Here is a 27,979-nt window from a genome sequence, read left to right as displayed (position 1 = left end):
AATTCACTCACTGGCCCATCTCTTTTTTTCTGACATGGCACAGATAGTTTCATAATTGGTAGTTCTTTTTTCACCAGACTTTTGTTTCATCACAAATGGCTCACTTCACAAAAACTGAAGTGAGCCAATTATGCCAGGACCTTACCCTTGTAGGCAGGGCAATGTCTTTATCAGCCAGCCCCATAGTGTCCTGGTCAAAGTAATACATACTGTTCCACTACCAATTGTCTCATTCATATTTGTCTTAGATATTAAAAAACATGGTGAGCCGGAAATTTAATAACCTGTGTGCCTGATATTCCTGTAGGACTACAGAGTGAACATTTTTTTGAGACAGCAATGGAACGACTCCCGTCTTGCCTACAGCGAGTATCCCGATGACTCCTTGGATTTGGATCCTTCCATGTTGGACTCTATTTGGAAACCTGATCTATTCTTCGCCAATGAAAAGGGTGCAAACTTCCATGATGTAACCACAGACAACAAACTTCTGAGGATCTCCAAAAATGGGAAAGTGTTGTATAGCATCAGGTAAATCTCCCTCTGTCCTCTCTCCTCGCCTTATTCTATCTCCTTTGGGCATATAATAATGATGATGATGATGATGGGCACACTGGATGCAGTGCCTAAAGACCTTGGCCAGCACTTAAAAAGAATTGGCACTGACAAAATTACCATCTGTCAGCTGCAAAAGATCACCCTACTCAGATCTGCCCGCATTATTCACTGATACATCACATAGTCCTAGACACTTGGGAAGTGTCCGACATGTGATCAAATACAACAGCCAGCATAGTGATCTTGTTTACTGCATACTAATCTTGTTGTGTATCAAATAAATAATAATACTGTAATAATAATAATAATAATAATAATAATAATAATAATAACAACAACAACAATTTTATTTCTTACCCGCCTCTTCTTGATCTTTAAAAACGTGTCTTAGATCACAGAACATAGTTTTTATGTTCTATTTTCATCCTTCCCCTTTTATACTCTAATGAGGCGAGTGTATAGAAAGGGAGGGAAAATATTTCTGCTTCACCTTTTTCAGTTTGTACTCTTTTCAAATTAGAAAATCAGGTAGCACAACAAAACCAGCTAGTCTTGCTGAAAACATGAAAGAGTCTAACAAACCCACACTGCACAGTTATAATATATTCCATCATTATCTATTAGAACAATCTTTGAACATCCCCCCCGCCCCCGCCACAAAATGAGTACCTGGTTCTACCTGTCCTAGATAGACTTCCTTGCTTATACAATATTTTTATTTTTGCATTTCTATTTAGCATAGACACATATACTACACTGGAGCGGTTCTGGTTATGCTATCACAAGCTTACATTGATGAGATCTGATTAAGCAAGACACTTGCAGAGAATCAGAATGATAAAGAGCCTTAAAATAGCAAGGGAGAAGCGTGTGTTGTAAAAATGATCACTGCAGCCTGCATTTCCTATGCTCCTTAGCTACCAAGCTTCGTTGGGTTATTAACAGCCGAATATTTGCAATGAAGCTCAAAGATGGAAAGTCCACTTACTGTTAACAGTGAAAATTAATCATCATTTTAAAATTTCTCCTTTTCTTGCTGTTTTCTCTTGCTTTCTATGAGCTGCTTAATTGCTTAGTGAGCTGTTAGTGGCTATGATTTGAGATGGCATGAAATTCTTCTTAGATGGAGTATGGGTCTGAGGAGATTCCTCCACACCAGATGGCCTATGTATTTTCCAAAATGCCCCCAATAACCCAGCCTCTGATCTCCCCTCTCCCCGTGAAGAAAGCACAACTATTGTTTCTATCATCTGTTCAGCTGAACAGGAATACCTACTATACACAGTTTTCCTCTTGCCAATAAGTCCCATAATAAGGTTGCCTTAGAGTCACCATAAGTCAGAAATGACTTGAAGGCTCAGACCAACAACAATGCCAGTTGTAAGTGTGGTAGAGGAAAAGAAAATTTGAGTTATAGAAGTGGAAATCCCTGGGTAAAACAGATTTGAAGACAGAGAAAAGATAATGAAATATCCATCTCTTCAAATTGAATTGTTGTTCCAGTAATTATAGATGCTATGAGAACAATTCCAAACAGACTGACAAAAGACCTGAATGATGATGATGATGATGATGACAATAACAACAACTTTATTTTTATAACCCACCTCCATCTCCCTTGAAGGGATTTGAGGCGGCTTACGCGGGGACGAAGCCCAGAGAACAAAAAATTCAACATATCAAAGATTAAAACACATAGAGCAAAATAGTTAAAAGCATTAACCAAGAACCAAACATAATCATCCGAAAATATATCACAAGGCATCATTATCACAGAACAGAAGTGGGACTATGAAATTGCAAGGGAATGGCAGGGCGAATGTGCCATTAGTGACATTGCAATAGTTAGATTCACAACAGCACAACTACAAAAGGAGACACTACTCTTGTTCTAATCCCTCCAGTGACTGTTAATTCTTAAGATTCCTGAATAGATTATGAATAGCTGAGGACCCATTCAGTAATACCTGGGAAATGGAAGGGGGGCATTATTCTTGTCTAGGAATTTGCTTTTCTTTGCTGTGTACCTACTTCACAAGTCCCCTTTATATTATTGGGCTTTATCTGTATTTGCTGGCTGTTATGCTGTATAGTAGGGTTGTGCGTTTGGTTTGGAATTTTTTAAAATTAGGATCTAATTTAGAAGTTTAGCACTTTTGAAGTGAGTTCCGACCCACCTGCTCACTGCCCCCCCCCCCAATATTAAGAATTTGAATCAAAAGGAGCCTTCAGTTCTTAAGTTTCAGATGTCTTTGGATGTAGCTGTGACCAAGCCCTGCTCAGAGGTGAAGCCAAACCTGTTGGCATGCCTCTCAGCCAATCAGGGCTGACGGAGGAAGGAGGGGAAGGCATTGTTCTTGTAGTCTTTTTTTAAAAAAATGTTTTTTTAAAAAATGAAAATTTCCAAAAAAATCAGTGGATGGGTGAAACATTATGAAATTTGATAGGCAAAGAGTGATAATTGTGTTCTACCATTTTAGCAAGTTCACCCCAACAGCTTTAAAAATGAGGGAGATAGCGGCCCCTGAAGTTTCTGCAATAGTAACCGAGGAGCCATATGCCTGCTTTAAAACTACATTTCCTAGATGCATCAGCATCAGAAGGCAGGCTCCAATCAAGATAGAGGACAGAGAGGTTTGCCCCTCCCTAACAGCAGTCACGGAATCTGCAAAGAGGAGAACTGTGACTGAGGTATTTTCTTTATTGCAAACAGATGAGGAAAAACACTAAATGGAGTGTTTTATTTTATGGGGCTCCTGCACTAAATCTTTCAGGATTAAGAGACATCGCACATTTGTCTTTGTTGAGTCTCTCTCTACCCATTTAAAAAAGTTTATGCCATAGAAACAACGTTTCTGGAGTAGAACAACAACTTTCAAAGTAAAGACCACCCAATCAAGCAGGAAATAACACTTTTAAACCAGGAACAGATTTTTTTATTCAGAGGCTGATGGCCATCTGTTGGGATTGGCTTGAAGGTGTGCTATGATTTCTGTTCCCGGGTGATAAATGTCATTTCCTAATTGGTTCTGTCATAAAAACATGGCAAAACTTTATTGCACTGGGTTGTTGCATGTTTTCCGGGCTGTATGGCCATGTTCCAGAAGTATTCTCTCCTGACGTTTTGCTCACATCTATGGAGGCAACCTCAGATGTTACCTCACAACCTCTGAGGATGCCTGCCATAGATGTGGGCAAAACGTCAGGAGAGAATACTTCTGGAACATGGCCATATAGCCCGGAAAACATACAACAACTCTGTGATCCCGGCCATGAAAGCCTTCGACAACACTTTATTGCACTGCTAAAATTTGTCTTTGCACAAGGGATATCTTCCTATAAATAACACATTTTGCTTTGTTGAGTCTCTCTCCACAAATTTAACAAGGTTTCTGCCAGAAAACAAAGTTTCTGGAGTGTAACAACAACTTTTTAAGTAAAGACAACCCCATGAAACAGGAAATAACACTTTCAAACCAGGAACAGATGATTTTTGTTATTATTTAAAATGTTTTTATAAACACTTTGAAAATTCTCTGAAAATCTGTGGATAAGTCAAATGTTCTGAAATTGGGTGAGCTAACAGTGGTAAATGTGTTCTATCACTGTAGCAAGTTTCACCAGGATAGCTCAAAAACTGAGGGAGAGAGAAGCCCCTCAAGTTTCCCCATTAACAGTAATGTTTTCCTTAATGCACATGCGCGACCGCCATTAACAAGGTACTTATGAAGATTCAGAAATTTTGTAAAGTTTCAAAATTTTTACCCCCAAAATTCGGAAAGGACTTTAGAAATGAAGTGCCAGTACCCCCTACTTTTGAACACAATTTCAAACCATTTTTTATTGCACATGCCTACTGTGTAGCTATGTGGCTATGTAGCCAAGGGTCCCTGTTAATGAATGTGTGAAGATGTGTAACTGGCATCAACAAGAGTGTGTCAATGCAAATTGAGCTTTAGTAACGTATATCAATGCTCCCTAGCCAGTTTTCGATATGCCTTGGTTTTTTTGTACATCAGTTCCTGTTGTGCATCAGTTCTGTTGTATGCTGGATTCTACCATGCATTGGTCTTGTTGTACATCAGGTCCCATTATGCATCAGCCATGTTCTTGGCTTCCCTACATAGCAACATAACAACAGCCCTTGCTGAAGATATAATTCTTCTAGTGAATCTCATCTAATAGGAACTGAAATCATGACATTTAGCAACTGAAATCACAGCATTTCATGAAAATATTTGCCATACAACTTAATAGGCAATTATTTTTAGAGTAAAAATTACCTTACTCTCTGACTAGGGAAAGAAAAAAAGTGCTGTCATATTTATTGGGTCCAATAACACTGGCCCACTGCAATAGCATGAGAAAAACATGGTTTTAACTTTGAATATGCCTTGAATATATTTGAAAGGTTTTTAACTGTGAAATTTTAATTCTGTTTATATTTAATGCTGTTTTAATGTTTGCATAGTTGTATATTTTAAATTGTGTGTTAATCCTTTTATGTTAAGCTGCTTTGAGTCTCCTTTGGGGGAGATAAAGCGGGCTACAAATAAATATAATAATATTAATATAATAGTAAGAGGAAACCTAAATGATCCCAAGACCATAGGGCACAATAAACATGTTGTTGATTAACCAACACTCTTATCACCTGCTTCATCCCAAGAAAAAATGAATGTTTTCTGTTTGCTTGAGTGACATCAGAGCCATCTTACTGGAGGCAACAGTGCAGCTGAGTGCTATTTGGAGCATGGTTGGGTAATTTTTCCGACATTTATCCATGCTGCAAAAGTAATATTTCAGACTGTCATATCAGATTTGTAAACTCCAGAAGCCTGAATGAAAGCTAATCTAAAACAGAGTAAGCATAAATCATATTTTTGTGTTGAATCGAAAGCATATCATCTCCCAGTTGTGTTCTAGCGAGCATAAATGCATCTTTCATGGATAATCAGCATGAAGCATGAACCCTGGCACCATCCATAACCATCAAAGGTTTAGCTTCACTGAATTTAGAACTATGTTATGATACCTTCCAATTGGTTCAAATGGACAAATTTGTAAAAGCCAATAACTCAATAGCTTGGAATCAAATAGAAAGAAAGATGTTACCAAAACACTGCCAGGGAGGAATAGTTTCAACTAAAAGGTTTTTTTTAAAAAAAACCCTTATAGGATATAACAGCCAGTCTTTCACCTAGGGGGTGTTTATTATATGGCTCAGGTATTTTAAAAATTATCATAATCACTTATGTCCTTTCTTAGAATATTATTTAAACCGAAAGAGAAATATAATTCATATGAGGGGTGGGAAGAGAAAGCTATATACAGAAGAAAGGATTTATGTGTAAATTTATACAATTTGAAAAAAAGCAAAAAATAGTCAGCAATTAAAACAAACAAATTTTAGGTAAAATTAAACACAACAGATGCCCCCTTAAAGAGCTCTACATCTGTTTAAATCCTATTATTATAGTAGCACAAATACACATCAAGTTTCAAAACTATCTCAAATATTGCATGACAAAATGTGGTGAATCTATAGGAATGAGATATGCAAGTCAGATAGGGAAATAATTTGCTTCAGTTTGGATGATGCCACCCTATAAATCAATATCTGTTTAGGATATGTTAAAATATTATCCACTTAAACTTTATAAGATTAATAGTGAAGTACTGAACAATAATTATTAATCTTATTGGAGGTGCTGCAATAAAATAGTGGAGAAAGTAGGGGAAAGCCAAGGGAACCATCTTCTTTCATTCCCTACCGTCAAGGTTCGTGCCTTTCCATCTCCAGGGATGGCAGCCATTGCATGTCTGCTTCTCATCTTTCCTTGCTTGTCTTCGACTTCTGTCAGTTAGAGTCGGGTTGCTCCCGATTCCTGGAAACGCAGCCTTCCCTCCATTTCCCTGTGTTGCCACAATGGAATCTCACGGGCAACCAGCTGAAGTGGCCTTGCGCCATGTGGTGGCCTTCATGGGATTCTGTTTCAGCAGTGCAGAGAAATGGAGAGAAGACAACAGAGAGAAGCCTCTATGGGATGGAGTCCGAATGTATTTGGAGGATGTATTAGGATTGACAACCCAAACGTTAGGTCAAAAAGTTCACTTCAGAGGGGCATTAATACTAATTCCTGTCTTTAAAAGTGAAAATGAAAAAGGACTTTATCGATTTCATTGTCAAGACTAGAGATAGTTAAATAATGGAAACTAGAAAAACCCTTAGTACAAAAGTAAAAAGTTAAACAGCATAAAACAAGAGATGAAGTGAGAATAGCAAGTGAAACAATAAAAGAAGATACTTTGGAAATCACATGGAAGTATTTTGTTGTCTGTAGTATTTAACAATCTTAAACTTCCTCTGGATCAACAACAATTTTGGAAAAATGATTACTGAAGGTTAACATTAATATATGAACAACATGCAACTATTTGGAAGACAACTTACATCTATGTTGATTGACAGGGATAAGGTTTATGATTACATGATTTGAAAAAGGGAAGGGGGAAAAGGGAAGAAATATGACTTAACCTGAAGTACATGTTTAGGTAGAAAATAAACAATTGTATGTATCATGATTATTGTTATTGCTGTTGTTTATATATGTAGTAAATAAAAATATATTTTAAAATTACAACTTTTTTTGTAAAATTCAGAAGCCTGAATTAAAGGTAATTGTCATAAGACAAGCATAAATCATATTTTGTGTTGAATTAAAGGCATATCAATTCCCAGTCGTGTTCAAGTGAGCATAAATGCATCTTACATGCATAAGCATCATAAGGCATAAACATTGGCACCATCCATGGCCATCGAATTGTTTTTTCGGAGACCTGGCTTTATTCGGTGCTCTGAATGAGGTAGGATAGAGCAGGAAAGTGCGCTGGATGTTTGCAGGGGAATCTTCTTAGTGGACATTAAAACACCCCAAGACATTACATTACATGGATCTATCCTCCAACTTTTCCCAGTGTAGCTGGGGCAGCAGTAATGCCACTAGGGTTGATGTTAGCCCATGCAATATCTCATGGTGTCACCCAGGCCCGGCCCAACATGGGACGCCGACCATGCCCCTGCGTTGGGCGCCATATTGCAGGGGCGCTATCAAGCCCCACGGGAGGTGGGGCCACATCTGGCCCCGCCTCCCGTGGGGCTCGATAGTGCCCCTGCAACATGGCGCCCAAAGCGGGGGCGTGGTCGGCGCCCTGGCCCCGCCTCCCACGCTGCACTCCCTGGCCACGCCCCCCTGCACAGCGCGAGAGGCGGGGCCAAGGAGTGCAGCGCGGGAGGCGGGGCCAAGTTTGGCCCTGCCTTCCATGCCACGCACCCTGGCCAAGCCACCCTGGGGCAGCCAGGCTGTGGCAGAGGCCTTCCAGGCCGCAGCAAAGCCTTTGCTGTGGCCTGGAGAGACTCCCGCCGCAGCTTGGCTGGCCCAGGCTGGCTGGGCCAGGGTGCGTGGTGCAGGAGGCGGGGCCAGATGTGGCCCCGCCTCCCGCATCACGTGCCCTGGCCCCGCCTCCTGCGCCGCCCGTGGCGCGAGAGGCGTGGCCGTGCGACACAGGGGCGTGGTCTCACGATGCGGGAGGCGGGGCCAGGTCTGGCCATGCCTCCCGCGTTGCGTGGCCACGCCTCCCGCACCGCGGGGGGGGGGGCGGAAATTTTTTTTTAGCGTATGTTTTGAAATGACCTCGGGCCGGTTCTGGTGTCTCCCTATAGATTTCCTCCTGTACCAAACTATATAGAATTCTTAGTAATGTTTTGTACTAGTGTACAAGACATTGTAAAATTGACAGAAACAGCAACTGTAAAAAAAAAAAACCCAGCAGCAATGAAAACAACTGATAAAACCATGTAATTTGGAGAACCATGGTAATTGGATAACAATGATGGAACATCAGAGAATTCAAAAAGTAAATTGAGCGTGGATTTTAGCCTTGTGAGTATATTGATACAGTAAAATTGATACAATCTGGGCTTTGAAAAATATTTTTGTGGTTATAACAAATGCATTTCTGCTGAAACATTGCACAGAAAACAATCATTTTTGTCTTTAAAATGCTAATGGTTCGCACCCTTTTGCCCTCTAGTGACACCACTGAGGGACAACCTTGGTAAATCCTCTGCCACTCCACATACTAGGATGATTTTAAAATGTCCCACTTCTTCCTCCTTCTCTCACTTTCCTTCTTCATCCCTGGCTTATTTCAATTGCTGCAAACAGAGTTCAAAGCACACAAATATTTATACTCAGGAAAGATTTACACTTAGGAAGAAGAGGAAAGGAGAAGTAGAGCCTTGCTTTTCCCATAAGGCTCTTTTGTTTTTTCTTTTCTTTTTTTCAGACCTTCATGAACTCAGTACTGGAGCCAGAGCATCCTTCTACTCTTCTTACCGTTCCCTTTCTTTCTCCCTCCCACTCCTAGTCTCCTGGAAATCTGAATGATACATTTTTCCAGAGGCATTCTTGGATGGTCAACATGTAGTGTTGACTACTGAAACTGATTAGTAGAAAATTAAAGATGGGCAAAATAAAGAATTTCTACACACAGTGCATAATTATCCTTTGGCTGCATCGTAAGCTTTCGTAAAAGGATTTTTTTTAAAGCTGGCATATAATTCCCATTTTAAAACTACAGATGTTTCTTCTGTCTGTTACAGAGTTTGGATGGAAACTTTTGACACCTTCTGTTCTGCTTCAAGCATTATCAGCAGCTGTTTTTTAAAGCCCTTTTATTTAAAAATTGGATAAATTTGTCATCATCTGACAACATCGTCACCGTCATTATGTGTTTATTTGTATTCACCTTTTCCAAATGTTTGTTCCCATTAAATTCAAAAACAGTAATGGTAATAATTACAAATAATCACAATGTTAATATATTTAAAAAGTAAAACTCTTTGTTTACAGAGTAAACAAATTGACCTAATGCAGCCACTTAAATGTAAATAGAGTGAAGAATAAACTGTAATACAGGAATATGAGCATAAAGGATCAGCACCCTTACCAGGAATTTCAAAATACAAAATATTCCAAAATCATCCACATGGGTAGTTGAGGAAACTTTGTTTTCTGAAGGTTCAATAAACACAAACCTCATTTCAAGTTCAAAATTGTTAAAATAATTACCTTTAGATAATGTGCATAAAATGTATATAAAACATGTGGGTCTTTTTTTTTAGACTTGGGTCCTATCTTGAAGCAATGTACATATATGCAAATACAGGTATTCCAAAATCTTGAAAAAATTAAAACAAATCCAAAACACTTCTAGTCTCAAGCATTTCAAATAACAGAGACTTAATCTGTATTATGTACAAGGTCAAACTGATCTCTCTTTTAACAAAGGTAATGTGGTATTCTGTACCTATGGCAATTGCTTGGGAGTTACACCACTTATTTTTGTCAGTCTTCCACTCAGTGTCTCGCTTCCATCTGTTAAATATCTCTTTCCTGGAGGGATATGATTCCTTCACACCTCACATATTTCCCTCACAATCTTCCAGCTTCATGGAGGAATTATTTTCTAGTGACCATTATTACCAGGCCTTTTATCTAAATGATGGCCTCATTTGCTTGCATATTTCTCAGGCCCCTTCCACACAGCTGAATAAAACCCCACATTATCTACTTTTTAACTGGAATATGTGGCAGTGTGGATTCAGATAACCCAGTTCAAAGCAGATATTGTGGGATTTTCTGCCTTGATATTCTGGAATATAGGGCAGTGTGGAAGGGCTCTCAAAAACATTTGAATGAAACAGGATACTGATATTTGACTAGATGGACTTTTTGTGTGATACAGCAAGGCTCTTCTTATGTTCTTATATAAATGCATAGTGGCATATAATGCAATGTACCCAAGGTCCACAAGGAAAAATATTAGTGATAACTATAGTACAGCTGCATGTTTCTTCTTCATTGGGCCCTTCCACACAGGCATGTAGCCCAGGGGAGGGGGTCTTGAGGGGCTTCACCCCCCCGAAATTCTCAGGGTAGTCCGCGAAAAGACCTTATATTTATTATTGAAACTGTTATGTTTATTCATATCATGATCTGATCACCATGCTCAATATACCCCATATGCATAGGGGTATTGGGATAACAATACAAAAGGTTTGCTAGGGTAGATCCTCTCTCACTCAGATTCAGCCCCCCCCCCCCCCCCGAATCAAAATCCTGGCTACGGGCCTTCACACAGCCCTATATTCCAGAATATCTAGGTAGAATATTTGCTTTGAACTGGGTTATCTGAGCCCACACTCTGATAATGTGGGATTTTCTGCCTTGATATTCTGGGATATAGGGCTGTGTGGAAGGACCCACTTAGATTCCCAATAGCACTAAAACAATCCAAAAGAAAATGGTATCAGTTTATAATTTTTTTCATCAAGAAGTGAAGAAACTGTAAGAGTGGGTAGGAAGTGCATTGTTTTCCCAATCCATAACATTTTCCATACTCAGCTCATCTTGTTGCTGCTGTATTGGCAAACAAATACAGTAGAGTCTCACTTATCCAACATAAATGGGCCAGCAGAACGTTGGATAAGCACATATGTTGGATAATAAGGAGGGATTAAGGAAAAGCCTATTAAACATCAAATTAGGTTGTTATTTTACAAATTAAGCACCAAAACATCATGTTATACAACAAATTTGACAGAAAAAGTAGTTCAATATGAAATAATGCTATATAGTAATTACTGTATTTACGAATTTAGCACCAAAATATCACGATTTATTTAAAAAATCGACTACGAAAATGCGTTGGATAATCCAGAACGTTGGATAAGCGAGTGTTGGATAAGTGAAACTCTACTGTATATCACGAAGCCACCATGCTTGGGCAATGTGGCAGAAAAACCCAACCATGTTTCTTTAAAACAAGACACAGAATTCACCTTGCTTTCTTGGGAGTTCCCAAGAGTGCAACTCAGCTATATATCTAGTTACAATTGGTTGATTAGAAGATGCAGCAATGCATTGGGAGGGTAGAGAGAAAGGGGGATACAAAATTGGGCAGATGAGGCTCATGCAGGTGTATGAATGTAACGTTTGCTTTAGCTGCTCCAAATAGGCAGATTCAACTGGGACATTTAAGCCTAATTAATGCTTGCACAGTTCTCATTCATACCAGTGAGTTTGCTAGGAAACTCCTTTACATCCCAGTGTATGCTTGGCCCTTAACCTTAAATCTTTGATGCCTAGCCTGCACTACATGAAGTGTTCAAAATTATAGTGGCTGTTCCTCAGAGCTGCGATATTGTATTCAGGTCTGTTCCTGCGTGTGCATGCAACTTGGCTTTGATGACTTTAATGCTATTCTATAATCTAATGTTAGGATTTAAGAGGATTTTGATTTCCCTAGTAACATTGCCTTATCATGGGAAAGATTAGCAAAGTGAGAGGGCGGAGGTCACAATCACGACCACAAAAATTCATTATTGCTCTGACAACAGCCAAGTTTTGTTGCCTGCATTTCTCCCTCCCATCTTACAGTGACATTGGTTATGCCCTGACGGTGACATTGACAGGTTGCCTAGTTTTTCAGAAGCCAACATCAGATCTTGCTTTCCCTGGGGAAACTTTTCTTCTCCTTTCTTTCTCTTTTAAAGCCCAGCACAAGAAAAATGATTCAATTATCCTCAGGCAAAATGGTATGAAATTCCTTGTTCTTTGGAATGACTTTTTTAAAATGTAAAGCTTTCCACCGAGGCTTGAAATAGCCTCCCAGAATAATGAAAGCAGACTCAATAAGAAAATACAGAAAATGCTAATTGATGGAGAATGCCGCAACAGGATTCAGGTGTTTTGCTAGATGTCACAGAAATGCTATGCATGTGCCCATACACATCACCTGCTTTCTGTACTGCATACTGCACCATCAAGTGATGATTTACATGTGTAAACAAGCCCTGACCGATGAAATAGCTCAGTTTTTCACCCATTTTTAAATACTATGCTTCTGATGAGATTCAGCTCACACATTCTTCAAACTATGAAAGTGTTGAGCAGCTTTTCTATATCAATTGGTAAGCCTATTTTAATTCCAGTTTCTTAGACAAACAAATGTGGAAAAGTCAGACTGCAGTGAATACTTCTTCAAAAATCTATATATTCAAATTTTCTTACAGAATGAAAAAGCTTCTCTTCTGAACTGTAGCTCACAGAATCCCCCAGACAGCATGACCAGTGATCATATCTGCTAGAAAAAAGTGTGAGCAGTTGCGCCTAAATATCGGTTAGAAAATTCTGTTGGTTAGCCCCAATTACAGTAGACCCATTAACTCAATGGAGTTTACCTAGCATCATAGAGTTGGAGGAGACCACTAGGGCTATCCAGTCCAATCCCATTCTGCTATGCACAGTGAAAATATCCTCAACAGATCCAGCCTCTATTTAAAAAATTCAAGAGAAGGAGACTCCAACACACTCTGCTCTCACTAGCTCTTTAGGTGGGGGTCTCTTTTCTTATAGTTTAAATCCAATACTCCATGTCTTTGTCTCTGGAACTTCAAAAAAAGAAGCTGGCTCAATTTTAAATATGACATCTTTTCAAATATTTAAACATGGCTAAATGGAGATGAGCACCAACCCCCAGAGTCAAACACGACTAGACTTAATGTCAGGGAGAAACCATTAACTTTCACCTATAATATTATGATTTATTGTTATTATTATATTTATCTCCCCTGCTTTATCTCCCCAAAGGGGATCTCTCATGACCTCTTCTATGTATTAATTCATCATTCAGCACTCTGCTTTGGACCAGAAAAAAAGGAGCATAAACCCAACCTTTTCTAAATTTTAACCATTCCTTTGGCCACAGACATTAGTTTAATTTCCCCTGACCATCAGAATACCTTGCACCTGGAGCTATTAGCAGGGCATTCCATACCCTCTCTTTTATCCTATGTTTTCCAAGTTTGATTGCTTGATTGGGTAAACTGCTCTCTCTCTCTCTCTCTCTCTCTCTCTCTCTCTCTCTCTCTCTCTCTCTCTCTCTTGTACACAACCAAACACATACACATAACCTATAATCTATATGAATATAGATCAAGATAAATATAGATGTATGATATGAGAGCAAAGAAATAGCACTTTTCATAAGTTTGTTATGCTTCGTGATAGGATGCAATTAATCACTAAATTAGATAGGTCAGTAGGAAGGAAGGATTAACAAATAGAACTTAATAGTCCAGTTATTTCAATTCCACAGTTATTTCTAGAACCTTGAAATAGCTGAATCAGGAGGCGAAGGGTAGCAGCTGAAATGTTTTCCTTATTAACTGAACTATTAAATTCTATTTTTAAATCTCTCTCTTTCTCTCTCATATACTTATGTGATGAAATGGGTATTTTATATGTGTGTGTGTAACAACAACAACAACAATTTTATTGATTAGCCAGTTGGCCTTATCAAAAGCAGATAGTACAAACACAACATATATAGGTGTGTGTGTGTGTGTGTGTGTGTGTGTGTAATCCATCCTTGTTTTATTGTAAACACAGAAAAAAGCAAATCTTTTGCTAAGCAATATATAAACTTTACTAACGTGTAAATATATTTAGTAAAGATTTAAAACAGTGAAAATATTGAAAAATAATAGCTTTCTCCTAAGCTCAAATACCTCTGCTTTAAATCCATTCCAGCTCTGTGTATCATTTTGTCTGTCAAAAAAAGAGCATGCCATATTTAATTAAAAATGGGAGAAATGTTGGCAGAGGCTGTCTATAATTTTGTGTGCAGAGAGCACTATTCTTGGCTGGAAAGGTTTTTTAAAAACTGGCAGACGGTGTCTTATGGAAATCAGCACTAATAGGATTTTTGAGAATGCTTTCTGGATGTTGGCCAAGGTACACATCTGTGTACACAAGAGTCTAGGAGGCAGTGGATGCATCTGGCATGAGCTGGTAGTGAGTTATGGCGATCCCTGAACAATTTGAAACATTCCTTTTGGCATTAGAGGACTAGCACAGGGGTAGAGTTCAAAACACAAACGTGCCCAAGGGTCTGATTTGTAAATGAGTGTCATTAGATTAAACAAACAGAAGAAATGCATTTCCGGAAGAGGGGCAGCAAAAGCACTGCCCTACTCTGCAGTCCAAAAATGTTTCCTTTCCTTTCTTTAAAGTTATGGTGTCACTTTTGTGCTACCACTTCAAGGAAAACTTGAGAAAAGCTACAAAGCTGGTAATGGGCAAAATGTATGAAAATAAGCAGAAAAGACACCAACCCTAGTGAAGCCACTGCATTTAGACAGGTGAATTGGACCAATTGGTAAATGTTACTTCAATACTGGTGACAGGACAGGTGTAGATTAGTCACAGATTAATGTAAACTCTAGAGCAGTGGTTTTCAACCTGTGGGTCCCCAGGTGTTTTGGCCTACAACTCCCAGAAAAATCAGCCAGTTTACCAGCTGTTAGAATTTCTGGGAGTTGAAGGCCAAAACATCTGGGGACATACAGGTTGAGAACCACTGCTCTAGAGGATGTAGGACATGCAGTGTGGCACAAGAAGAACCACTTCAGCATAAGAGGAACCAATTGGCTACCAGGATGAATGTTATTAAGGCTTTTACTACTACCCACCAGCTTCTGCTGCATGAGCTGGGGGCCTCATTCTACCTAAAGGGATGGTTATTCCTGTTTATTGCAGGTAGATAGTTCAAAGGCACTTACTAACTGAGGGACATATCATAGAATCCTAGAGCTGGAAGAGACCACAAGGACCACCCAGTCCCAACTCCATTCTGCTATTCAGGAATACTCAATGGAAGTTCTCCCAACAGATGGCCATCTAGCCTCTGTTTAAAAAACTTCAGCAAAACAATGGGTACACGAAGAGGAGTGCCATAGTTTTAATTATAAAAATGTAACTAACTGGTTATCTGTCTCTGTCATTTATCTATCATGTATTTCTTCTCTCTCTCTATTCTATCCATCTATCTACTTGCCTATTTATCTCCCCACACACATACTCCAAATAGTTTCTTTGTAAGCTTATTGCTGAAATTACATTGGTGTAACTAAAAGAAACCAGTGAAAAAGTAGAGTCTTGTTACAATCCATAACAAAACATTATTCTTTTAGTGGTCAGACTACTGAGTTAATCCTTTTAGGAAAGTTCACACAGAGACAGAGTGCCATTGGGGTTTTCGTGTATCATTGCATGATCTCCCAAAGCAATCCATGCTGAAAGGGGCAGCTGGACCATGTTTTCAGTGAAGACTCCCTGTGCATTGTGTCCCAGACCTTGATTCACGAGAGTTCTAAACTGAATGGGAGCCTCTGAAAATATACTTTAGAGTTCCTTACAGGCAACCCTTCCACACATTAGAAAGCTATGGAAAACACAGTGGTAGCTATGGTGAGAGTAGATTAAGTGCCATGACTTTTGTGTTGCAGCTAATCATTTGACTCCTCTGTCAATTTAGCCAAAGCTACCCTACCCATACAAATAATAAGTCTATAGTCTCCCATCATAATACATTGATATCTTTCACACGAAGAAAAGCCAGAATTTGTATGTGGAAATAGTTGGTCTTGGAACATGCCATATGATTGGGCTCAGAGTGCTCGGAGCAACAGTCCTTCATGATTTTAAAGTTGTTTGAATTCTGTTGTGCACAGTTAATGGGAGGATATATGTCAGTGATGACTTGATGGTCACAGTGGCTTCCATGGAATACCAGCACATACATAGATCTCCTAATTTCTCTTGGGTTTTCTTGGATACTTTTGTGCCACACAGCAGGGCAGATTTCATGTATCTATACCGATGTAAGAACATTGGTATCTACCATAAAGAACAGACAATGTTCAGTGTCAATATAGGTGGGTTTTTGTCCTGAGAGAAGCAAAGATTCTAAAACAAATATAACAATAACAGCAAAACATGGAAATGCCTTATATCTAATTTGTGGGAAATGGGTAGTGTGTCATTCAATGGCCAAAGGATTTTTTTTAAAAAAAATACATTCCTTGGCATTTCAGATCCAACAGGCAGTGACTTGTTATACTGTATTTCTCTATTGGCTTTGAAAGGAAACCATTGCATTCCTTTTTTTTTCACTGTCCCATTAGGGACTATGAAAAATGAAATGAAGCTGCTGGATGTAAGGAGATGTTCTGAGCAACATCACTATTTTTGAGGCATTGTGTTCTCACTATAATTCAGGGAAAATTCCTGAACTTCATTTTGCACTGGACATAGACAATACCTGACTTGTTGAAGTTTAATAAAGTAGAATCCTCACTAGAGTGAAATGAACCTCGTATGCAGGAAAAAAGGGATCTTCCTTATTAAATGGTGGGTCTCATGAGGTGGCATCCAAGCAACCGCTACCTTGGCCTTTGTATATGCTCTCTTCCTAAGAAAGATATTTGAATTCTAAAATATGTTACAATTTCTCTACATGAATACTACATTTTCTATTAATGTTTTTGGACTTTGTGGGTTTGTGAACCAGATAAAAGGGTGGAATCTTTTTTACCAACTTTTTATCCGTATTTTCAGACACTTACACATTGGGTGTTTTTATTTTACGCACAACAAAGACTTTACTTGTCTAAACTGGCATGTTATCCATTTCCTTAGCACCTAGCTGCTCGGTTCTGAAATATCAATTTCATTTTGTGGCTAGAAAAATCAATGGCTTAAGTCATCACCCTGAACTCACAGATTCAATTTCACTTCATCTTCCTCTGATGTTTATAGCTTACCCTTCCCCCAGTGGCATTTGTTTAGAAGGAAACTATTAAACTGGTGTTGGAGGAAAGTCAGTAAAACACAGAGCTATATGAACAGAGTCCCTTTTAGAAGAAGTGGCTTTGTAGAAGAAGGCAAAAACTATAAGGACTAAAAAAGAACAATCCATGGGGAAGTGGATTTGAAAATGAATCTGAGTTTATCAATCATCTAGTTTCATTAATACTGTGAATTCCTTGCCATTAATGTGTAAATGTTTCCTCTCATGCATAACTGATCTGAGTGGATTTATCTGTCAGACAAGAATTGGTTCTTTGGAGGCTGCAGGCTTCTGAACTTTCCTCCATGTGTTTGAGTTGAGAAGGGTAGCATGGTGAATGCCAGGACTCAGGAGGACCGAATTTTATATTTCTAACATGAGGATGGGCAGATGTCAGGCCTGCCAGATCAATTATGTTGTTGTTTTTCCCTCGACCGCTGAGATGCACCATTTGAAGCCAGGGACAAAACAAGGGTATATGTTCAAATTGCATTATTTGGCAGTGTAGATTCAGCTTTAGCCTGGTTCCAATCCAGGGTGTGCAGGATTTTTCTCTTCCAGAAAGAGTAAGCACCATGAAACAAACCAGGAGTTATTCCTGACCTAGCATCAATCATATTGTTCTGTTAGTCTTTATATTAATTTAAAATATCTGATATGTTCTGATATGAAAGCCTTTTCTTTTAAAGATGCTAGAGTATGAATAACGCATCACATTCCTCTGAAATGTTATGATGTAAAGGTTATATCCAATATGGATAGTTTCAGGACATAATTTTAAAAGGCAGTCTTGGTTTGAATTCAATCTGAAGTGGATTGACTCCTCTATTGATCCAATCTAATATGAAAAATCAAATTTGTATTAGGTCACCTCTTCCCTGTTTTACTTTTTGATTATGGTAGATTTTGTGTGTATGTGTATCCCTGTCTGGACATTGTAAAGCTGTTTTTAGCCTTTCATTTCAAGTGACTGTATATGAGAACACTACAGTACTTGTTTGTGTGCCATTTCATGATAGAAAACAATCTTTTATTTAATTTTCCAGATCAGGGAATACTTTGAAAGGAAGGAATGATTTGATGGAGTCCTTTTACATCCACCTATACCCAGCCACCCCACTTTATTATTGGCCCATCTTATTAGTGACCTTCCAATATATTGCACATGTATAATTTATTGCCTTGCTTCCAATTTTTGAACATGCCCATTGAGCCCAGCTATTGGTTATGGTTGTTGTTGAGTTTATGCTTTTATGATTTTTATATGTTTTTATGTATTAATTCATTGTAATTGAATGCATCTTATGTTGTTGGAGAGATGGGGCGAGATGTAAGAATAAAGTTGTTGTTGTTGTTGTTGTTGTTGTTGTTAATGATTTTGCAGTGTTCCATGGTATTTGGAGGATCTCTCCTAAATGGTTAATATCTGGCATACTGATCTTATTTCATTGACTATCAGAAGGCTTTGATTTGTTTTCATTTAACAATGGCCTTAAAAATCATTTTGCCTATAATTCCGTGTTAAATTAAATGTGGTGAAATCTCTTTACATTCCCTTATAGGCTAACATTAACCTTATCCTGTCCTATGGATCTGAAGAATTTCCCCATGGATGTACAAACATGTACAATGCAACTAGAAAGCTGTAAGTAATCAGATGCTGTTTCTTCATCTCTTTTTTCCACATAAAAATATACATCAGCCATGAACATTGTGACCAGTGGTGATGCCAACTGTAAATCAGACTTTTATGCTACCATAATGTCATATTTTGTGACATTCTGCTGCTGACATGCATGATTTGTGCCTTAAGTGCTGATACAGCAATCCTATTCTAATGGCGGCTATTTCTTCCCTTTAAAGAAAGAGCCAATTTAATGGAGTTTAAACTCTCTTCCACACTTTTTAATGAACTAGCCTCAACAAAACAGATATTTTTAACTACAGTACTAAATGTTCTTATTCTTGATCATCAAAGGATATTACCTAGAGTGAGACAAATATTTCAAATCCCATACTTCCTTTTCCCAGTACAGTGGATCCATGGTATCTGTTGAAGTTTGGTTCCAGGGCTCCTGTGGATACCAAAATCCATTAATGCCTAAGTCCCATTATATGCAAATGGAAAACAAAGTTTGGTTTTTGAATTTTATTTATTCATTGTGGTTATGTTCAAGCTGTGGCTGGTTGAATCTGTGAATTTCCTTGCTTACTTAATTTAGATACCAATTTGGCATGGAATTTACCCCCCCCCCCCAAAAAAAAATAAAAAAAATAAATTGGAAAACTATCCCTGGTAGAAGTTCCTCATTTTATCCAATAATAGTAGCTGAAGTAAGAAGTGGAAGTAGACATATTGATGATAATGATTTCTTGACTTTCTACCAAAAAGATGCTCAGTTGCTCTTTGCTTCAGGAAGTAAGTTGTCAATGGTAGAAAACAGAAATGGAAAAAACAGCCATATTCAAACATGCATTTTAAGTTTGCCCCTGAAACAATATATAGCTCATGTCATTCAGAATAGATAGTACTGGGTTTGACTGACCAAAGATCTGACTCACTAAAAGGCAGTTTTATATGCTCATATGTCCAGTTGTGTTATTTCAGATTGTCAGTCACAAATTCTGTCTTGTTTTGCAGTCTCAGATATTAAGTTGATTGAAAAGCCTAACAAGATATTGCATTCCATCATCTCTGACCAGAGAAATTCTATATGCTTACCTGCCTCTGTTGAATTCTTAAGGGATAATTTGCAATACCCCAGGGATAATTACTTAAGGCTTTGTAAAGAGTCTCCTCATTCATTTTGGAGGCCAATTTGGCAATTTAGATCCAGACCTGGTTCAGTATGAATTGATTCATACCTGATCCAATCCATACCTGATCCATTCCAGGACTATGAATCCAAATCAAGATTTGGAAATCCATATTCCCGGCCCAATAGTTGATTTGCATTTGGAAAACCAAAGCAGTAGTAACTCTAGATTAATGCTCATTTTATTTGTGATTAATAAAATGAACACAGCTTCTACTTCTACTTCTACCATCAACCTGCCTGATCAATAAGGTCTTTTGCAGAGACACCTCTGATGATCCAACCATAGATTAGTCTGGAAATCTCCAAAAGTAGAATGTTTGGTCTTTCATATACTATCTATCACCTTGATTTTTCTGTCTTTGATGTTTGTTTACTAAAGACTTTTCTTTTTAGATAAATATTTCCTGGCTGAAAATCATATACCATCCACAGCTTTACTGATTTTTTTTAACATTGTAATTTTCTACATGTCTGTTTTAAATTATTTTATACACTTTTGTGAGTAGTGGTTTACAGATCCCATACAAAGAAAAATAAATAAAATACATATTTACATAGAAAAAATAAGTTTCTCTGCATTCAATGCGTCTTATTTCTAACTAATGGCAAAGAAAATTGCAGCTTTATAGCATATTTCTTCCTTCTTTACTAAAAAATAGGTTTTATCATAGACAGAACAGGATCTCTCATCTGATATGATTAGGACTGAAGTTTTGGAGTGTTATGAAAAAGCAACAAATAGTTAAACTGATTTCCCTGATCTTTGGAGCAAGACAGTATTTGGATTGGAGATCACCAAGAAATACCAGATGTTGTATATTATATTTCAGAGGAAGTAACTGGTAAACCATTTCGAAGTATTCCTTGCCTATGAAATTCATAGGTTGCCACAAGTTGAAAGGTGACTCTAAGGTACATACAGACATGCACATGCACACACACTAAAAATAACATGATTGGCTTCAGGTATTATGCATAATCTTCACGGAGCAAAATGTTTTGGATTGGCACTGATAAAGAGTATCTGTATAGTTATCACCAGAATTTCCCACATTCAGTGATGTCATGTAATTCATTGTGACAAAGATAATGACTATAGCACTGTTTGTGTGTTAATTTATTTCCTCTATCATTGATGTCTTCCCACTCAAAACAAAGAAAGCTGCTACTGTCATGATTTCTCATTCTTGGCCACCGTGTCTGTAGCACTTCATTATTATCTAATCAAATATGATTTGTTTATTCTAGTTGGCTACACAATGAACGACCTGATATTTGAGTGGATGAGTGACGGTCCCGTGCAAGTAGCGGAAGGCTTGACTCTACCACAGTTTATTTTGAAAGAAGAGAAGGAACTTGGCTATTGCACAAAACACTACAATACTGGTGAGCATTTTTACTCTTTGAATGAACTGTGTAAAGGAGTTAAAACAAGATACTTAAGTGTGTCAGATGCTGTGCTGAATTGTGGCCAGAAAACATAAATATAACATGTCATTTATTTGACTCCTTAAAGACCAATAAATTACTACTGTGGAAACTTTTGTCTCTGTCCCATTAGATGCATGAGATCTTTGTTTACCAGATTGCCATTCAATCTGAAATTAAACCAAGCATTAGGAATTCAGTTTTTGCAGAGGTGGTCTAGAGGTTACATGTGGTCTCAATGCCTCTGTGCCCATGCCTCTTACCCATTCTCTCAACATTTGTTGGGGCTGAAATTTATTTAGTTCTCCCCAGTGCTTTCATTAAAATAATCTTCCGTTTTAGGAAAGAAAGAAAAAACCTCTAGAGCAGGCATGGGCAAACTTCAGCCTTCCAAATATTTTGGACTTCAACTCACACAATTCCTTACAACCAGTGGGACTTGAAGTCCAAAACACCTGGAGGGCCGAAGTTTGCTCATGCTTGATCTAGAGGCCTAAAAAAGAGCCAGTACCCACATAGCTAACCAGAATGACCAATCGTACCCTTAATAAATTTTGAAAACTTTGAGGAAAATATATTCTGATTTCGAACCAGTGATTTCGCACCAGTATGATGATGACTAAAACCAATTTGGTGATGACGATGATGAGACAAAAGGATGTATGCAAAATTAGATTTCCTAGTGTTTTGTGAATATAGCAGATGTTTAAAATACATGAAAGCCCATTTTCACAATCTGTTTTATAGTCAGGTTCCACAGATATAAGGAGAACATCCCAGAAGCCCTTTTGTTCACATGTATATGTACCCCTCTTCTGCTGTGGGGTCAAGTACAAAGAATTTGCCCCATTCCAGTATGTATTTTGATGTTACTCCATGTCATGACTCCTGACATAGCCTCTTGGTGAGATAAGGCTAAATAATGATATAGCCAGGATGGTGCCAAAAATGTTTACACTTGAGTGCTGCTGCCTATTTACACAAAGGATTATACTAATAGTCTTTATGATTCAGTATTCAGTACTGAAGAGGCCTGAACTTGTACTAAGGAGAATCCTAGAATCAGAACAATAGAATCTTAGTGTTTTGTTAAGTATCACAAGGGCCATCTAGACCAACCTTCTGTCATTCAGGAATACACAATCAAAGCATCCCTGAAAGATGGCTATCTTAATGCCCTGTATGCTTCTTTCAAGTGGATAGCATTTCATCTCACCACAGAAACACAAAGAACATATGTGCTCTTCAAGGGCCTTATGTAGGGCTGATTCAGTCCACTAGCACTTGCATACCCTTGCAGTAGTCAAAAACAATGCTTCAATGACCAATTTCAGTAGTAAAATTGATTGGAACAGAATGGTCTCACTAAAAACTCTCTGAGATATGTCTTTCCCTTTGTGCTTCTCTGCCCAGTGCACACATCAAGAATCTTGAAAATACATGGACCTGGAAAATATAGTTTTCAAGGCACTGCCATCTCTATTAAGAACCTTAGCAGTCCGATGCATAGTCTAGTAGGCAAAGGAATGGTTCCCAAACTTTGTTCCTCCAGATGTTTTTAACGTCAGCTTCCAAGATTCCTGTTGGCCAAGCTAGCTTCTGAGAGCTGAAATCCAAACACCTAGAGGACAAAAGTATGGGAACTATAGATCTAGTGACTCCACTACCCTGGACAGTGCCATTGTTGCTCTCAGGCCATCAAGACAGGAGAGATAATTTGGTCTAAATTCTGAGCAAAAAACCCAATATCTTTTAGTGGAAATGCTGTTCAATCTGAAATAAAGCCAAGCATTAGGGATTCTTATCCAGAGTTGGACAATAAATAAGAAAATTTGGCAACAATATTAGCAATGATGGCCAAGGACACTTACCCCATCCAGTCCCCCTTCTTTAAGCAGCTTGTTTTTTGATACTGAAATCATAACACTGAAAATATGATGCCAAATGCCCTGATCTCCTTCATCAAGTATTTGAAGTTGAATTTTCAAGAATAGAAATGTGTTTATCATTTTAAAAATAATTTTTCAAAGAAAAAAATAAACTGCTGCAAAAGAAATGTAAGTCCTCCTGAGACTGCTTGTAGTATTAATCCCTGCCCAGGAAGACAAATGGAAATATGTTGTTATAGTCAGTTATGTGTCAAGTGATATAAAAGTCTCAAGTGACAATACAATACAGTGGACATCAGGGCAGATGTAAGCCAATATAAGAATCCGTGCAGTATATATTTAAGGGCTTGGCAAAGGAACATGCCTAAAATGAATGAATAATATCAGACATTTCAAAATCCATGTGCCTAGGGCAGTTCATTTATGCTCGTAATAAAATAAGATTAAAATGTACAAAAAGTGATTTATAAAAGCAATTTCATGTTCTAGGAAAATTTACATGCATTGAAGTAAAGTTTCATTTGGAGCGTCAGATGGGATATTATTTAATCCAGATGTACATTCCTAGCCTGCTGATCGTCATTTTGTCCTGGGTTTCTTTCTGGATCAACATGGATGCTGCTCCAGCCAGAGTTGCCTTGGGCATCACTACAGTCTTGACAATGACCACTCAGAGTTCAGGCTCCAGAGCTTCTCTTCCAAAAGTAAGGCTTTCTCCTTTCTCCATGACTCAGTAATGGAAAGCAGTGAACACCAATTTGTCTTTTTTGTAATATTTGTTTTCATGGTGCCATGCATTTTAATTGCTAATTAACCAAATTATGTTCATGCTTTGTGATGGTGAGATTGATGATTTGTATCTAATGGTGTCATTCTAGTAGCACAAAGCTTGTGAACACACCATGTTATTTGCTCAAGTGTCAGATCCAGTACAGTACAACCCCTGTATCTGCAGAGGAGATGTTCCCATACTTCATATGTATATGCACAACTGTGGATGGTAGTGAACCACAATCCAAGAATGCCATAGAGTTGTGCCGGAGGACCTAGAAAATGTGTAGAGAGGAGATGTTGTCTTGAAGGTGGATAAATGAAACTGCAGATACCAGTCCTGCAGCTATGGGGGAATACAGTATTTGGATTCCAGTTGCAAAGCTGTTCCACAAGCCATTGCACAACTTACGGAAACCTTATTTGATTTAGCGTTGCTTGTATTGGTTCGGTATAAGTGGTTCTGCTAGTATATGTACTTGTGATCATGGAACAACGCTATAGTATTTTTATTGATGGCTCAATCTTTTCAATTTTGTTTGATTTGAGTTAAGAGGGCAGGAGTTCTAACACATAATGACACAGAGAGAAAGATTAGAATGCATTGTAACAGATTGAAGTAACAATACAAGTGCTGTTCAAGGTGCTGAGCTTATTTGGAGATAGGGTTCAGGCACATTTGGTAAAGAATTGGGAGACAGACTTTTCAGTGGCTGCTCTCAGGTTGTAGAACTCACTCATAGGAAGTATGATTGGCAAATGCAAATGAAAAAGTATTCTTAAGTTTTTGGTGCAGGCCATGCCCACATGTTGGATATCGCCTCATAAGTATGAATTTAACAAATTTAATATGACTTATGAGGACTAACTAGAAAAATACACACCTCTACTGGTTACTGAAATTTTCCTTAGGCTTTATTATATGACAATGTATATCTTAATGCACTGATTTCTGAAGGGGCAATGTCATTAACCCTTTTGAAAACCTGATAAACCTTATAAATCACTTCCAGAAAAGAATGTTCTTCTGCCAAGTCAACATTGACTTTTGACAATCCTATGAATGAGAGACCTCCAAGTCTCTCTATCATCAGCTTTAGGCCAGAGCTTCCTTGACTGGATCCATCCATCTAAAATTCAGTCTTCCTCTTTTTCTACTGCCTTCTATCTTCCCAAGCATTATTTTCATTTCTTATCATGATGTGTTCAGGGTACAATGGTTTCAGATCTTGTGCTCATGCATGTAGACTCAACCACACCTTCAGAGAAACACATGGGGATACACACACTGAATCTCTGCACAGGATTTGATTGTCTTTCAAAATCATGATCTCCGATGGCAATGTTGTCAGCCTATGGTCTGAGGTATGAGATTAGAGAATTTCCTATGCTCATATCAGTGTGATAACAACAATATTTTATATGATGGGTTCTGTTTAATGAAAGTATTTTGGTGAAAATCTGACATTTGGACAGGCTGTGTTGGTGTTATTTTTCTGGTGGTAAAATGCAGTAGCACTGAAATACCTTGTGACTCATCTCAGTTGGTTCAACTTCCTAGCTTGTTTTGCAAAAGATATGGTTTTTCTTGCAATCTGCAGTAGGAAATATTTTGTGGGGAATTAAAGGCTTCTATGTAGTTGTTTTCATTTCAAATATATAAGGCTTTTTTCCAGAAAGCTGCTTGAAACATAACTAGCTTCTTTATGCTAGTCCAGGCAATCCATCAAGAATGTCTACTATGATACTTATCTTTCCTTTGTAAATTTCTATATGTCACTTTTAAAAATGTTTCTATTGTGAATGGCAGTGTTTCTCCAGTGGCCCTTTTTCATCACATACCATGTAATCTTTTAAATGAATGGTACCAGGATTGAACTGGGGAACCTGCTACCTGCAAAGCATCTACATTGTCACTACACCTGACTTGGAAAAGTAATGACAGAAAATGTATTTGAACTTTGCTCTAAATGGACATGTCGGAAAGGTATTAATCAGAGATGGCATTTTGTGGTTGAATATTTGTGCTTCTTTTGCAGTTCATAATGAATACTTCCATTTTTTGTTTCTTTGTCTAATATCTTCTGAGGAGGAATAGTAGATACTGCACTTCATTTTGGAGAACTGTGATATTATTGGGTATGTTGCCTGGTTGAAACCGAAGAGGGGCCCATGAAGTGTGCAGCTGATCATTGATATTAATATGGTTAACTAGTATTTAGATAACAGTAAGATTGTTTCTCTGAAGGAATAGTATTGTTATGGTTTTTAATGGTTTTAATGGCTTTAATGATTTTTCTTTAATAGTCTTAGATTTAATTCTATTTTAGTGCTTGTATGGTTCAGGTGTTAAATGGCACATTGTATTGCTTTTAACACTGTTCACCTCTTTGAGTCTTTTTTAATAGAGGAAAAGCATCATATTAATATATAAAAACAATAATAATTCTGAATATAATTAGAAACTTTCTGTGGTTATCCTTAGAATTATCCCAGATGTATATTTTTAAGAGACAATCAGATCATCCCAGAACAAGAAGTCTGTCTGCCTTCAATATGGTTGTTTGTTGTTGTGTGCCTTCAAGTTACTTCAAATTTATTGTGATCCGATAAAACTTTCACAAGGTTTTCTTGCCCTTGTCTTCCTTTGATGCTGAGAGTGTGACATGCTCAAGTTTGCTAAGTGGGTTTCTATGGTAAAACTGGAATTCAAACCTCATAGAAACATTCAAAGCACTCAGCTAAACAGATTGTTAAAATGATCTAAATGTGTGATATTTTCTATAAGAAAGAAAGTTCATGATTTGTTTCAGAGTTTTGTTTTATACTGAATTAGGTTTAAACACAACTTAAGGACCTAATCACAAAGAGTAGATTTCTTGCAGCATACACCGGAGCAGCCTTACTTCACCCACGGACCCTGCTGGCTCCCATCAAACAATGCCAGCAGGGCTCCATGGGTGAAGTAGGATGGAACTGGCACATGCTGCCACCACTGCAACACAGGACGCTTCCCGTGTTGCTAGTGGAATCCATGGGGGGAAGCTTCAGGTTTGAGTGTGTGTATTTCTCTTTATGTCTATATAAGTACATTTGTGGATGAGATTGTGTGGAGTGGCTGTTTAAAACTATGCTCATAATTTTATTTGGTAAATGTGTACATCACAGTTTTCATTGTAAGGATGTTTAAGGATGGATATGTATGCACATGAGAGTGATCACACTGCCTAATTGCACTGATGCACTCATTAGGTTGCACTTACCAAATACAAACTCAAGTCACAGATAAGTAGCACAGTGGGACTATATTACCCATGTAATATTTTACATATAACTGCTTTCATTTATGTAACATTGGACTAAGCTATTAGACTGATAATCTTTCTATATATAAATGTACACATATGAGGAAGTGTAATATATACATTTTTGTGTATACCATATATGTGTGTATGTATGTGACAGAGAAAGACAGGGGGGAGAGAGAAGGCAAGAGATGCCAAGATTTTGTGTCTAGTTTCCATGGAAATGCTAACTTGCCTTGACATCAACAGGTGTGCTGCATAATTATAGGCACCGGTTCGTATTTAGCCTGAGAATATTTTAATTTGCTAAATGCCACTAAATATTCTTGATGATACATGCAACCAGCTCTTTATTTTTGTGTTCAGCTCATTTGTGACAGTGTTGAAAAACATTCAATAATGACTTTTAAAAAATTACTCACATGCCACTTAATATACTGTAAAAAAAAAT

The 27,979-nt window shown here is 37.9% G+C and overlaps 1 protein-coding gene across 6 annotated transcripts in view; it reads left to right on the top strand.

The window, feature by feature from the left end:
- Positions 1 to 27,979, top strand: part of glra2 (glycine receptor alpha 2) — a 186,373-nt gene that overhangs the window by 74,573 nt on the left and 83,821 nt on the right. For all 6 annotated transcript variants that reach the window (XM_003218889.4, XM_003218890.4, XM_062975254.1 and 3 more), the window contains 4 exons: positions 308 to 531; positions 18,879 to 18,961; positions 21,384 to 21,521; positions 23,942 to 24,156. In XM_003218889.4, the coding sequence (XP_003218937.2) occupies positions 308 to 531; positions 18,879 to 18,961; positions 21,384 to 21,521; positions 23,942 to 24,156 (660 nt within the window). The remainder of the gene's footprint in view (positions 1 to 307; positions 532 to 18,878; positions 18,962 to 21,383; positions 21,522 to 23,941; positions 24,157 to 27,979) is intronic.

Source organism: Anolis carolinensis, chromosome 3 (assembly GCF_035594765.1).
Source record: "Anolis carolinensis isolate JA03-04 chromosome 3, rAnoCar3.1.pri, whole genome shotgun sequence".
Classification (NCBI taxonomy): domain Eukaryota; kingdom Metazoa; phylum Chordata; class Lepidosauria; order Squamata; family Dactyloidae; genus Anolis; species Anolis carolinensis.
The sequence above is the reverse complement of the archived record's forward strand: the minus strand, read 5'-3'. Positions and strand labels throughout refer to the sequence as shown.